This window comes from Cryptomeria japonica, chromosome 6, assembly GCF_030272615.1.
Source record: "Cryptomeria japonica chromosome 6, Sugi_1.0, whole genome shotgun sequence".
Lineage (NCBI taxonomy): Eukaryota > Viridiplantae > Streptophyta > Pinopsida > Cupressales > Cupressaceae > Cryptomeria > Cryptomeria japonica.
In genome coordinates this window covers 638,316,735-638,330,148 of record NC_081410.1, presented here as the reverse complement: position 1 = coordinate 638,330,148, position 13,414 = coordinate 638,316,735, and the positions used below count along the sequence as shown (strand labels likewise).

At 36.1% G+C, this 13,414-nt stretch overlaps 1 protein-coding gene across 2 annotated transcripts; it reads left to right on the top strand.

Annotated features, from left to right (window-relative positions):
• Window positions 1–6,432: 6,432 nt before the first annotated feature.
• LOC131068664 (uncharacterized) lies at window positions 6,433–12,883 on the top strand. 2 transcript variants are annotated; one of them, XM_058003902.2, is made up of 7 exons: window positions 6,434–7,008; window positions 11,102–11,218; window positions 11,360–11,538; window positions 11,650–11,743; window positions 11,880–11,957; window positions 12,220–12,321; window positions 12,429–12,883. In XM_058003902.2, the coding sequence occupies exons 1-7, from the start codon at window positions 6,544–6,546 to the stop codon at window positions 12,579–12,581; spliced, it is 1,188 nt and encodes a 395-aa protein (XP_057859885.1). In that variant the 5' UTR covers window positions 6,434–6,543; the 3' UTR covers window positions 12,582–12,883. The 2 variants fall into 2 exon arrangements, with proteins under 2 accessions (XP_057859886.1, XP_057859885.1); XM_058003903.2 differs by lacking the exon at window positions 12,429–12,883 and having other exon boundaries at window positions 6,433–7,008; window positions 12,187–12,295.
• Window positions 12,884–13,414: the final 531 nt, after the last annotated feature.

Sequence of the window (13,414 nt, the reverse complement as noted above, 5' to 3'; positions counted from 1 at the left end):
TGTACCGAGTATACAGAGTATCTGAGTGTACATAGCTAATAATATATATACCGAGTGTACAGTTGAAATTGACAGGGGGAGCATAGAACATCAGGAGCATGAAATACAACGTATAGATCATCAAGTTGTTCAACATATTGATAAGGGGAGTATGTAATTGAGTATGTATTTGAACAAATGTATATACTGTCATTTCAGTTTATTTTGTAAGTATATAGATTTTGTATTATGACTTTGAAAGGAGTTTTTGTCAAACATACCAAACTAATGTCAAAAGGGGAGATTGTTGCTATTTACTAAGTTGTCATTAGTTGTATGCCCAAAGTCATCCTATATACTCTAGTTGGTTAGTACCATCGAAATGTCCAGTTGGTAATTACTAAGGTGTCGGTTACAGAGAAAGGCTAGTCACCAAGATGAGACACACCGAGCTGTCTACCGAGTAAATTTCTATGTCTACCGAGAGTAAAGAAGGTATACCAAGTCAATCTGAACCAAGTGAAAATGTGTTACCAGATTCAATGAACCTGGACACACATGTGAAACGTGTTACAAGATTCGAGAACATGGAACCGTTATTAAATAGGAAATTGCATTTAAAGATTTTGTATGATTTTGAGGTAGTTTATCCAATGAAATAATTTTTATGTTTATTCATTTGATAGAACATGTTTGTATGATCGATGCATGAATAGATCACCGTCTCAGAGATCTATATATACAGAATGATTTGAGTATCTAAATAAGAGAGGGAAAAATGATGAGTTGAATATGAAAATATTGAGAGAAGATAAGATGTGAAGATTAATAGAGATATTCAGAGGTCATCGAGAAGGTTTTTCAAAGAACAATTTAAGTGACAAAGTATACAGAAGTGGTCACCGAGTTGACTTATCAATTACCAAGGTATGCTATGAGCAAGGTAATTTCATATTGAACACATAGAGTCTGCTATAACATTTCAGATGTAAAGTTGCAGATATTTTGTAAAGATTTTGATTGAATTATTTTGAGTTGAGTTAGAAACCTTTAACAGGGTAAAAGACTCTAACAAAGTCTATAAATTGTAAAGCCTTTAACCAGGTACAACATTTTGTAAAAGTGTTTGTAAAATCCTTTAGCAAGGTAGATCTAAATATCTTTGTACTCCTAACAGGGTAAGCTATCAGAAATAGTTAAGCATGTAGCTCTAACCGAGCAATCTCGATTATTGCAGTAGTGAAGTTGTGGGTGCCATCCCCACCGCAATTTTTCTCTCTAACCAAGAGTTTCTGCGTAACCAAAATCTTTTTGTTATGGAGTGAAATTTGTATGAATGTTATTTCTATGATTATGTTTCAGCATTATGTATCATGAGATCAACAGTATTCAGTTTATTTTTAATAGTAAAATTGTTGTTCAAGAAAAGTTTGAAGTACTGATTCACCCCTCCCCTCTCAGTACATTAACTTTCCTAGTTGGAACTAACACAACCTAGAACCAAATGATGGTCAAAGAGAAATCCTTGACGACTTAGATAATATTGCTTGGGAGTTAAAAATGAGTGCTCCTCAGTATATGGGAGTTGATTTTGTCATAAATGTAGAATATAGGAAGGCCCGCAGAATTGAGAGAGAATTTTCACAATAACTCCTCTAACGAATGCTTGAGAGGCTCACACTACAACAACAACATCCTCGACAAGCTTCTCAATAAGGTCCTTAACAAATTTCCTGTCCTAATCCTCAATAGGGTGTCAGTATAATTTGCATACATTATAGCCCTCTAGCCTCAAGTCTAGCATTTACATCCTAGGTGCATTATAGTCTTACATAGGTCTTAGTGTCATCATTAGAGTCCTTAATGCCCGTAATAAGATCGCAAAAGGTAAAGGGTAAGATGGATCCCAACAATGACCCATTGATTAATCCTACTTGGAACATGGACATGTCAAATAGTCAAACCCACGAGAATACAACAGTGTCTGGAAACATAAACACTATGCCAACAAGAGAAGAAATCCAACACAACTTAACACACGAAGACTTAAGGCTGCGCAACAAGATCAACAACTCCTCATGATTTTCAATGCACTTATTAATAACGACAGGGATATATATCTTCCCCTATTATTGCAAAACGGTGCTAAGTTACCCCAAAATTTTGATGTTACAATAATTTTACCACCAAGGGTTACTTTGAGTCAAAATGTCAGTAAAACACCGAATGTGTCACAAACCCAAGCTGCAGCTTCAAGCTCCACACAAAACACTACTCAGAATGCACAAGTGTCATCAACACAAGCAACTTTAGTTTCAACTAAAATCTCAGAATATGGAATTGCATTATCAAACGTAAATGCTACTACTCAAACACAGACTAGTGTCACTTTCGAAACTACACCAACTATATCAATTACCCCTACACAGAGTCAAACACAAACATCACAAGTTTCAAACCCAACAAGTACAACTCAACCTCCAGTTTCCCATTCAATTGGATCAAAGTATAGTCATCACAATGTGAATATAGGTCCCACTATCTCATTTGGCACAACTCAACCAAATGTTAGCACACAATTTGCTTATTTTACTCTGCCTAATGGGACTCAAAACACACAAAGTTACACTTACAACACATTTTAGCAACCTCCGATATATACCAACACTAATCCATTTGTTGGCAATATGTACGAACAAAATGCACCTTTAACTCAAACGGAGATTCTTTCTCAACAAGTGCAAAATATTCAATAACAAATGACAAACATCTAACTGTTAAATGACAAGAAAAACCATACAATGCAAGATTTACGTCTCTTTCCTTTTGATCACACAATATACATGCCAACATTTCCTCCTCATTTTGAAATGCCCAAATTTGACAGATATAGGGGAAAAGGTGATCCCAAGGATCATATTAGATAATTTTCAATGCCTGCATTGAGGTTACCTATGAAGATACATACTTGATGAGGTTATTCCCCAAAAGTCTTGGAGGTTCTACTCTGGCAAGGTTCTCACACCTTCCCCCAAGGATTAAATCATGGGGTGAGTTAGCTGAACAATTTATAGTGATTTTCTCACACAACATTGACATGGATTACATGGATTGCCTAAGAGATTAGTTTTAGATAGAGACACTAAGTTTGTGGGATATTTTTGGAGAACACTTTGGAAGAAGATGAAGACAGATTTGAAGTTTAGTTCCACTTTTCACCCACAAACTGATGGACAGATAGAGATAGTGAATAGAAGTTTGGGAAATTTGTTTAGATGCTTAGTTGGAGAGAAACCCGAAAGTTGGGACTTGATTCTTGCACAAGCAGAATTTGCCTACAACAATTCAATGAACAAGAATACCGGAAGAACACCTTTTGAGATTGTTACCAAAGCACACCCTGGAGGCATATCAGAACTGAGGGACATTTGTAATGAAGACAAAAGGGGTGTAGAAGAAGAATAATTTGCAGAGCATATGAAGACAATACATACTCAGGTCAAATGACATTTGGAGGACATGAACAACAAGTGTAAGGAGAAAGCATATGAGAAGAGGAGACATAAAGAATTAGAAGTTGGCAATGAAGTGATGGTGTATCTGAGATAAGAGAGATTCCCAATTGTAACCTATAATAAGTTGCAGATGAGGAAGTTTGGACCTTGTAAGATCTTGAAGAAATTTAGTTCTAGAAATTTAGTTTGGGTATTTCACCAATATTCAACATTACATATCTACATCAGTATCATGAGGCAGAATTCAATGAATATAATGCAACAGACTTGGAGACGCAGATACCCCAGAAGGTACCAAACTAGATTGAAGAGATTTTAGATAAAAGAATTGGGCGTAGCACTCGCAGTAAGCAATATAGAGAGTATTTTGTCAAGTGCAAAGGAAGACCAGTTGAAGATTCATAATGGATTTCTCAGGCTGAGGTGGACCACCTTGGTTTTTCTTAGCAATCTTGCATCAACCAAAAATATTTTCTTTCCAGTTTGTTTCCTGTTTTAAAGTTGCAACATTTATTTTTGTGTTTCTTTGCATTTGCTCACCAAATCTTGTGGAGCTAGATTTTGTTCGTGGACATGTTCATCTACCTTATCCTAAGTCCGTGAGACATTTGGATCTTTTTTCGACAAGTTATCGCTTTCAAAATATGTGACAATTTTCTTTCATGTGTATCGGAGCTGCCTGAACCTATTTGCTATTGTTGATTCTTGTGGATTTTTCTTGTAGCTTGTAGAGCTTGATTTTGTTGTTTCCAATGTTCCTTGGTTCGTGGCCGACCTTTCTTTTGGGTCCACACTTCATTCTATGTTGTTTCCGGAGGGATTCCTTGGTGGAGGCCAACCTTGTGCTCTACACGTTTCATTTTTCATTCTTTGGTGTTTGTTCCTTCTTGGGCTGACACATATCATCTTGGAGCTTGTATTTCATATAAATCATTGTATTTGTGCTTCTAGAATCAATACAAATAGAATATATCAAAGATAGAAGAATAATCATAAGACTTAAAGATCCAGAGTTGGCTCGCATTCTTGTTTGAGTCCGGATACTGTGTAATAAGGCCCGTGAGTCGAATTTGTGAGCTCGAATGTTGTCGGTAGTTTGTAATCAAAATCTATGATATAATAAAGATTGATTATGCATTGCCTCCAATGAATTGTGTTGTTTGTGTTGTGTTTCATTTGTTGCACGGTCCAGATTGTTCTCTTTGAGGACCCTCCTAACCATGACTGCACCGGTCTTGTAAGGGCTAAGACCTTGTGTTCATTAACTTTGTTGTATTTAGTGCACTCCTAAGTTGTTTAGTGTGTCTAGGAGTGGATTTGAGGTTGATGATTCCCTCATCCTACTCTTGTATCGTGTTGCAAGAGAATGCAATCATGAGTCGGCACATGATCATTGTTTAGGTTTTATTTTTCCTCTTGAAAGTTCATCGTGGTGGATTTGTCCTACGATTGGTAAGTCTTCCACTTGTGTCACCTTGCTTGTAGTAATGGTGAGGTCATTCTCATTGCTGTGATCCTTGTGTTGTTGTGTACCACATGACACTTGTTTGCACATTGTTGTGCAAGTGTGGCATGTCATCACATCTTCGACAATGTTCTTGTTTTTAAGAAAAAAAGGTTGTTGTAAAGCTTTTCCTTGGTGTGTTGGCTAAGGTATAACATATTTTCTTGCCATAGTCTCTCATGGAAGGTTATTTTTGTTTTGTACGTGATCTTGGTGTGTGTGAGCTAACTATCAACTCCTACATTTCTATGCATTTAACCGTATCTCTCCCTATTTGCACACAATATATATTTACTATTTACACATTATTTGCATCCATATTCACATCAATTTCCATAAATTCACCCCATCCCTCAAACCTGGCAATTTTTTGTCCTAGGTCAATCTTGAATGACTCATAAGCGACCCTAAAATTAAAATTCAAAATTTTTAAAATATAAAATTCTCCCTCATTCCTAATAATTGCTAGGAACCAACTTGGTGCACATGTTAATAAATTGTTGCTATGTCTTGGTTTTAAAGATGTATTAATAGTGTAATTAATTCATAGGGATTAATAAGGAGAAAAAGCACTAGAGCACACTTTCAATTTCCAAGGGATGGATAATCTTAAGATGAATTGGAATCATATAAGCCATCTACAAGACTACAAATGTTGTCTCCAATCATTCACTCAAATCCATTAAGTTAGTTTGAATAAGGGGTCAATCTGAGAGAAGTTTACCCTAGTAATCACAAGCTCCTCTAAGGTGATTGCAAACACTTCCTCGATAGTTTCAAACGTAGGGACAATGAAGGCAATGAGATCTTTGACACAACTTTCTATCATATCATTCCCACAAGCCACAATTCCTTCCTACAGAACAAATCATTATCATGATACTCATATTTGATCCAAAGGGCTTCATATTTGACCCAAAGATATTTATGAGACTGCATAGAGACTAAGATATTCATTAAATTATAGACATTAATTTTGTACATTTTGACAATTAGATTATATGCAACATCAACATTCATTCTTCATCATTATTCCTAAAATTAAATACACTTATTTTATTATTTTTAATTATTTTAATTTGTTTATTGAACTAGAGCATATTACTCATTTTAGAAGGATTTCATAAGTGAACAAAGTTTTTTTTATTTTAAATATATTATATTAAGCTATCTAGATTTCATTTATAAACTAGTTTCTTGACTTACGGAGTTTGGGGAAAAAAGCTACCTTAGGTACCTTTATGAAAGAAGCGCTTTTCAATAATAACGTTCACATGAATCGTGCCACTTAAAAAGAAGCTTTCCTTCGGTGTGGATAATTACGAAATGTCTTTTCTATGTTGGTCCCTAGGGTCCACATACACCCAATGATATTTGAATATAACGGCTACTAAGATTCTTGCACTACTGATAAGAACTACCTGCTACTGGTTAAGAATTCAAGAAAACTTTTAAGAAAGAAATAAAGAAAGATTGTATATCTAACGTCCTTGGTACTTACACTTAAATTATGCAATTTTATTACATGTTCAACGACTATCAAAAATGTCTGGAGCACAGAATCAGAGGAAACTGGCAGGAGAAGGAGATTTAGCAAAATGCAAAATGTTTTGGAAGGGGAATGTGAAGTTTGAGGACATTTACTCGTTCAAAGTTGATGGTTCCATTGAGGAGGCAAATGTGATGAATGAGGTGAGACAGAAGGTGAAAGAGCAGGCCCGAGTGTGGCGCTCAATGGAAGCTGCCAAAGGGGCTGCCTGGTATCTGCAAACCCAATATTGGAAAGACAATGGAAACTTTGTCTCTTCGCTCTCTCTGTCAACTCTCACCAATACCATTGTTTTGAAGAGGCTCATAAGACAGGGGATTCCGCCTGTTGTGAGACCCAAGCTGTGGTTTATGGCATCTGGAGCAGCTAAGAAGCGCTCCACTGTTCCCCACAGTTACTATCAAGACCTTATTCAGGCTGTTGAGGGCATGGTTACTCCAGCTACCAGCCAGATTGATCAAGTAAGATATGCTCTGAGCCTCACCATTTTCAAACTATCTTGGCTTTTCCTTAGATTTGCATGGAAATTTACTTAACAGTTGCACATACCCTTATTTTGATTAAGGTCTAGACCTTTTCTCAGATTTCAATGCAATTATACAAGTAAATGAGAATTTACTTAACAGTTAGCACACACCCATATTTTGATAGAGTAATTTTCAAACTATCTTGCCTTTTCCTTAGATTTGCATGGAAATTTACTTAACAGTTGCACATATCCATATTTTGATTGAGTAAGGTCTAGACCTTTCCTCAGATTTCAAAGCAATTATACAAGTACATGGAAATTTACTTAACAGTTAGCACACACCCATATTTTGATAAAGTACGGTCTAGGCCTTTCTGCCTTTCTTCAGATTTCAATGCAATTATACAAGTACATACCCAGATTCTTAAGAGATAAACTCTTGGCATGTCCTTAGATTTGTATGCATTATGTTTGCACATCATATGTTTAGATAATGGTTGTTGCCTTTTCGTCCAGATTTAAGTGCAATTACACTAGTACATACTTGTAGCTTCACAAGGTAAGCTCTTGGTGTTTGTTTAAAGTTGAATGCAATCATGCTATCACATACCCATACTTTGACAGAGCAAGCTCTTGTCCTGGCCTTAAATTTGAATTCATTATGCTAACATATTCCCATATTTTAATAGGTTAAGGTTTTGGAGTTTCTCCATATTTGAATGCAGTTGTATATAAATATCCATATTCTTACAGGGATATGGGTCTATACTAGCGTATATCCATACAATACGTATCTCTTGGCCTTTCTTTAAATTTAAATTTGTACTAGCGCAACCCATATTTTTATAGAATAAACTCCTGACCCTTAGATTTTGTAATGCAATCAACTACCATGTGCCATTATAACTTGGGCCTCAGCCATACAAAGGTGCCGATCCCAATGTTTTCGCACCAATGTTATACCAATGTCATTGTTCCAAAACTATATACCTTGAACTAAACATTTTGGTTTTCAGGTGTCTTTAAATCTCGTGTTGTTGGGTTTATTCTGCATTGTGTCTTGGATCAATCCAGTAAGTCAGAGAGATTTTAGCTTCCAAATCATCCGCATACTTTGATAGGGGAGCACTTCTCCTAAAATTTAAATGAAATTATACCGGCAATATCCATATTCTGACAGAATAATCTCTTATCCTTTCATTGGATATTAGTGCAGCACATACCTTTATGCATATAGGTCTCAGATGCATAGTTAGTTATCAGTCCCAATATTTCTCCACTCACACTATCAACCCTGAAAGCTAATTCCATCAGTTTAGATTAGGCATCTTCAAATATTGTCTAGTTAGATTTTTTTGCCTATATTTTGACTTGAATGGATCATCAAAATCTTTCTAGTTTAATAATTTTATAGCTGTAGGCCCCTGGGCTTTCCTAAGTTTAAAATGATATATACAAAGTTTAACAATGCAATTGTACTAGAATAGACCCAATATCAACCTAAGTCATATATTCGTGGATAAAATTTAAATGTCAATCTCAAATGTTTTTGCACTCATTTCCTAAGCTCTAATTCCTACGTATGTTTGAACATAGAGCTTCATATTAGAAGAGCTATAACTGAGTATACAGTGTTCTTTAAATTGGTTTAAAGTGTTATTCCGAGTTTTATCTTAGACATTTGCTCAATGAATCCTTTTCTACTTAGCTACATTAGGCAATTAGTTTCTATTGTCAGTTATGAGAATAGAAGAGAACGTATTTTGGATGTCGGTTATGTTCATTCGGAGAATGTTCTTCTTAATAAATCTATGGAGACACTTACTATATTAAACTATTATTATAGAATATAGTAGTTCACATGGAGGATGGGTGCAATGGAACAATGCCCCCAAAAGTCAATGCAAGACGCCACAGACAAAACAAAAGTGATCATATTATTATGCAGCTAGATGTATCTTTTTCCTCTTCTTGATCAACATGAGTTATTTGAACATGAGATATAGCAAGGACCAGCTTGGGGAATTCTACTCTGTTGTGCCAACTGAAAAAAACCATGATCACCTTAAGAAGTAGAGGACTAGCCGTGTGGCAATAGTGCAGATAGCATTAGCTCAATGCTCTACAAGAGTTTGTAAATGGGCTACTTCTAAAGCAACTTAGTTGTACATAACACTAAGAGCATATCGACTTTAGAATACATTAAAAAGTGAGCATTCTCAATAGCTCCAAGATTTGAAGTATCAATCCAATCTTTCCATATATTTAATAGAATGTTCACATGCCAAATGAATCTAAAAGATTTTTTCTGACCAATTCCCTAGAAGAATTATATGCTAAGATAAAATGTCAAGCCAAAAGGGTTTGATGTATCCAATTCCACACAACTTGGCCCATGGGAAAAATATGAAGAGATGATTAGGAGTTTATAGAGGGAGTTGGACACCTAGATGGATAAGCCAATATCCAACGAGAATGACATAGTAAAAGAGCCACTTTGGCTTGCACAGTGGCAAACCGAATTGTTTTGAACATGCCATGCAATTTATGGAAGTGGATTGAAGATTCCACTTGACATTAAGTTTTTGAACCATAGGCAAGTGAGGAGAAATCCATGAATATCCTTTAAAAGGTTTGTAATTCCTTGAAAGACTGTCTGCATACCACTTCCAACCATTGCACAAGGCTCCAGTGCATCTAATCCCAACGTTATCAAGCATTTTTGAGGATTTGACTCTACAATGGTTTGAAAGGACCCGTAATCCTGATTGCCAAGTTTGTATTTAGCTACAAATTCTAGCCAGGACACCCAGCTCTTATTTGAAATATAAGAATTCCCTCAGTTGAGCTATGCTATAACAGGTAACCCAAACAAAATAACTATCAATTAGCTAGCCCAAACTTATGTCTAATGTGCCATAATAGGCTCCAGGCAAGCATCATAAGGGTTCTGTTTTCTTATTTGGATTAATGTTTGATTTCATGTGGCTTGTTACTAATAATGCCCATGCTAGAATATCAATAAATTTAACAGGTAACCCAAATATAGGAATCATCAATTGCCTAGCCCAAACATATGTCTAATGTGCCATAATAAGCTCTAGGCAATCAATCGTCTCGGGTGCACCCCAAATCCATATGATAAAAACTACAAGAAGTCGATTGCATCGTGAATATCTTTTAGGAGGAAAGTTTTGTAGTCTATTCTGTAGGGCCTGAATGAAGATTATCTACGTTCCATTAATACAAACATCTCAGAATGACATCCTGAAACTTTTTTGTTAGAATACCCAAAAATTGAAACTAATGCATCAACCTGTTGGTGTTGGAAATAAGCCACACCCGGACCAACGATGGACTGGTCCAAGAGGGGCCAGTAGCTCAGTGGTATGGAAGGTCCTAGGTTCGAGTCCTAGCTGGTCCATGTCTCAACATGGTATCAGAGCCAGGTCCAGGCTAGGAACCCCAAGCACACAAGAGGTGTAGCTTAAGGGGGGGTGTTGGTGTTGGAACTAAGCCACACCTGGACCGACGATAGAATGGTCCAAGAGGGGCCAGTAACTCAGTGGTAGAGCACTCCAGCAGCGTATGGAAGGTCCTAGGTTCGAGTCCTAGCTGGTCCATGTCTCAACACAACTCTGTAAACAGTATCAATGTGAGATTGTGGATTTTCCTACAGAGAAAAATGCTGACAAAGGTGTTTTAGTATAAAACAACTTGGGGTCTTGATTCCATATCTTCTAACAGCAGCAGGGGACAATCAATTGAACACTTTTTTGAAATCTTATCATTCTAGACTTGGGTAAACTAAGGAATTTTTACTCCTGCAATATTTTTATGATATGTTTGGGAGCAGTTTTTCTTCTGAGCAATTAATATAGGGATTTGTTTGGCAGTGTGCTTGTCAGAAAAATTATGTATACTGTAACTCTCATGCTTGATTGAGGTACTTATGTGCTCATTGCTAATTCAAAATTTCAAGATTCCAACGCTTACAGTCCTGTTGAACTGTTCGAATAGGAGGCTTTTTGTTATAACCCACAACTGAATAGCATTTGATAGACATTTTTCTGATTTATGTTCAGGATATTGCTCGTACTTTTCCTACTCACCCATGGTTGGATGCTGAAGAGGGGCATGCATCTCTGAGAAGAGTTCTTGTGGCATATTCCTTTCGTGATTCTCGTGTTGGGTATTGTCAGGTGGCAATAATTTATTTGTGCTTCTTTTCTTAAGCTGTCCTGCGTGCACATATGAGAACTGTGGAAAATCTTTGTTGATATTACCATAAACTTAATCTGACATAGTGGCTCAATTGAATCCTTTTTCTGCTTTGGAAACAGGGGATGAATTATGTCGCGGCATTGCTATTGTTAGTCATGAAAACAGAGGAAGATGCATTTTGGATGCTGGCTGTGCTTTTGGAGAATGTTTTGTTTAATGACTGCTATGCAGACAATTTATATGGATGCCATGTTGAACAAATGGTTTTCAAGGATTTGCTTGCAAAAATGTTTCCTAGGTAAGGATGTGATAATTCTATCAAGAAAGGAAATAGAGTCCTAGAACTGTAATCTATTACCTTTTAAAGCTTGCAGTAACTTAGAACATTGTTCTTCCTTGTTTGTGCCAGGCTTGCTAGACATTTTGAGGACTTAGACTTTGATGTGTCTCTTGTAGCAACAGAATGGTTTCTCTGTCTGTTTGCAAAGAGCTTGCCTTCAGAGGTATCCCTGTTTTGTGCTACTATTTGAAAACAATTATGCAGACTCCATGGATGAGCTATATGTATTCTTCCCTTATTTTGGATGTTTTCTATATCTTACTACACTTTTGTATGTTGACTTGAGGATTCTTCAATAGACTACAATGAGGATTTGGGATCTGCTTTTCAGTGAGGGAACCAATGTTCTATTCAGGGTTGCTTTGGCTATCTTCAAGGTTCGTGTTCATTCATTCCTTAGTATAGGGTCTATAGACTATGATGTTAACCATAGACATAAATTGGTTCATTGTTAAAAATATCAGTTTATTGAAGTTTAACTGCATAGGAAATTGTAGGGTGTTTCTATTATTACACTTGTAGGAAGCAAGTAATATAATTCCAGTCTATTATTTACAAGATTCTAATTTTCAACCGAAAAAAAATGAAAGGCTTTTTTGTGGTAAGACTCAGGAGTGCTTTCTGCAATTAACATTGTAGATAAATGAGGACCAGCTACTGGCCGTTCAACAAGTTGGAGATGTGATCAATATTTTGCATCACACTGTACATCATGCTTTTGACCCAGATGCACTGTTGAAGGTGCCAAAATGGAAAAGCTTAAACTTATTAATGAATGTTTTTATCATCGTCTCTTATTTACTAAATAAATTAGATTATGTTGTTTAAAACAAGGTTATTTGTTTCAGGTGGCGTTTGATAAGATTGGTTCCATGACCATTAACTGTATAACAAAACACCGTAAAAGGCGACAGGCAGCAGTCACAGCAGAGTTGGACAAGAGACTAAGGCGGCTTAACTCATGGGAAAGAGAAAAGTCATCATCTGAGTTTGAAAACTGAGGTTTAAAGTTCAACTACCTTCCTGGATGTATATTGTTAGCCCGTGAGAAAATGTCACATCCCTTATCCTCAAAGAGGCATTTTAAACCATTTCACAGCATTGCGTTGCCCCTGTATATTTACTATACGGTATATATAAGAAGGTAACTCGTTCAAGCACTTGTCTTCCATGCAGCGATAGGGGGCAAAGACCAGTTGAATTCACCCATGTATTTGGTATCCTCTAACAAGTTGTTTTCCAGTCATATGTATATGTATGTATAGGAAAGACAGTACAAAAAAGAATTGTGATTCTATGATTATTTGTTTGCAACTGGTTTCACAAAATTTCATTGATTATATAATTCTTTGTAGTAGTATATCATAAAGGAGGTTTATAATTTATATTAAACTCTCTTTTCTTTTTAAGGTTATCGAGAGATATCTTTTATAATCCTTTTGTTCATTTGACAATCTTGCACTTTGCCAGTCCCATAGACAACTCTCTTTTCTCTTTAAATTATATAGAGATGCCTTTTATAATCCTTTTGTTCATTTGACAATCATGCACTTTGCCAGTCCCATACACAGCTTTTGATCATAGTGGACATTGATTTCTTTCTTTCTTGCTCCCACCGTTTTTATATTTATTGTGTTTTGGAATAGTAGAAATTTAACTAAAACAAGATCTAGCAGTAAGAGTTACAACTTTTGAGAAAACAGGAGAATTCTAGGAGCTATGTACTAGAAAAGAAGAAATTCATAGTTTTGGTTATTGAGGAATGTTAAAGAACATTTTGGTTACATGTTTAACTAAGCAGGGTGGCAGGCAGGAAATCTACACTGCAATGCAA

Coding starts and splice junctions, on each gene's coding strand:
- LOC131068664 (XM_058003902.2), top strand. CDS start 6,544: ATGTCTGGAGCACAGAATCAGAGGAAACTGGCAGGAGAAGGAGATTTA. Junction 11,219..11,359: donor CTCGTGTTGGGTATTGTCAG/GTGGCAATAATT, acceptor CTTTGGAAACAG/GGGATGAATTATGTCGCGGC. Junction 11,744..11,879: donor CAAAGAGCTTGCCTTCAGAG/GTATCCCTGTTT, acceptor ATTCTTCAATAG/ACTACAATGAGGATTTGGGA.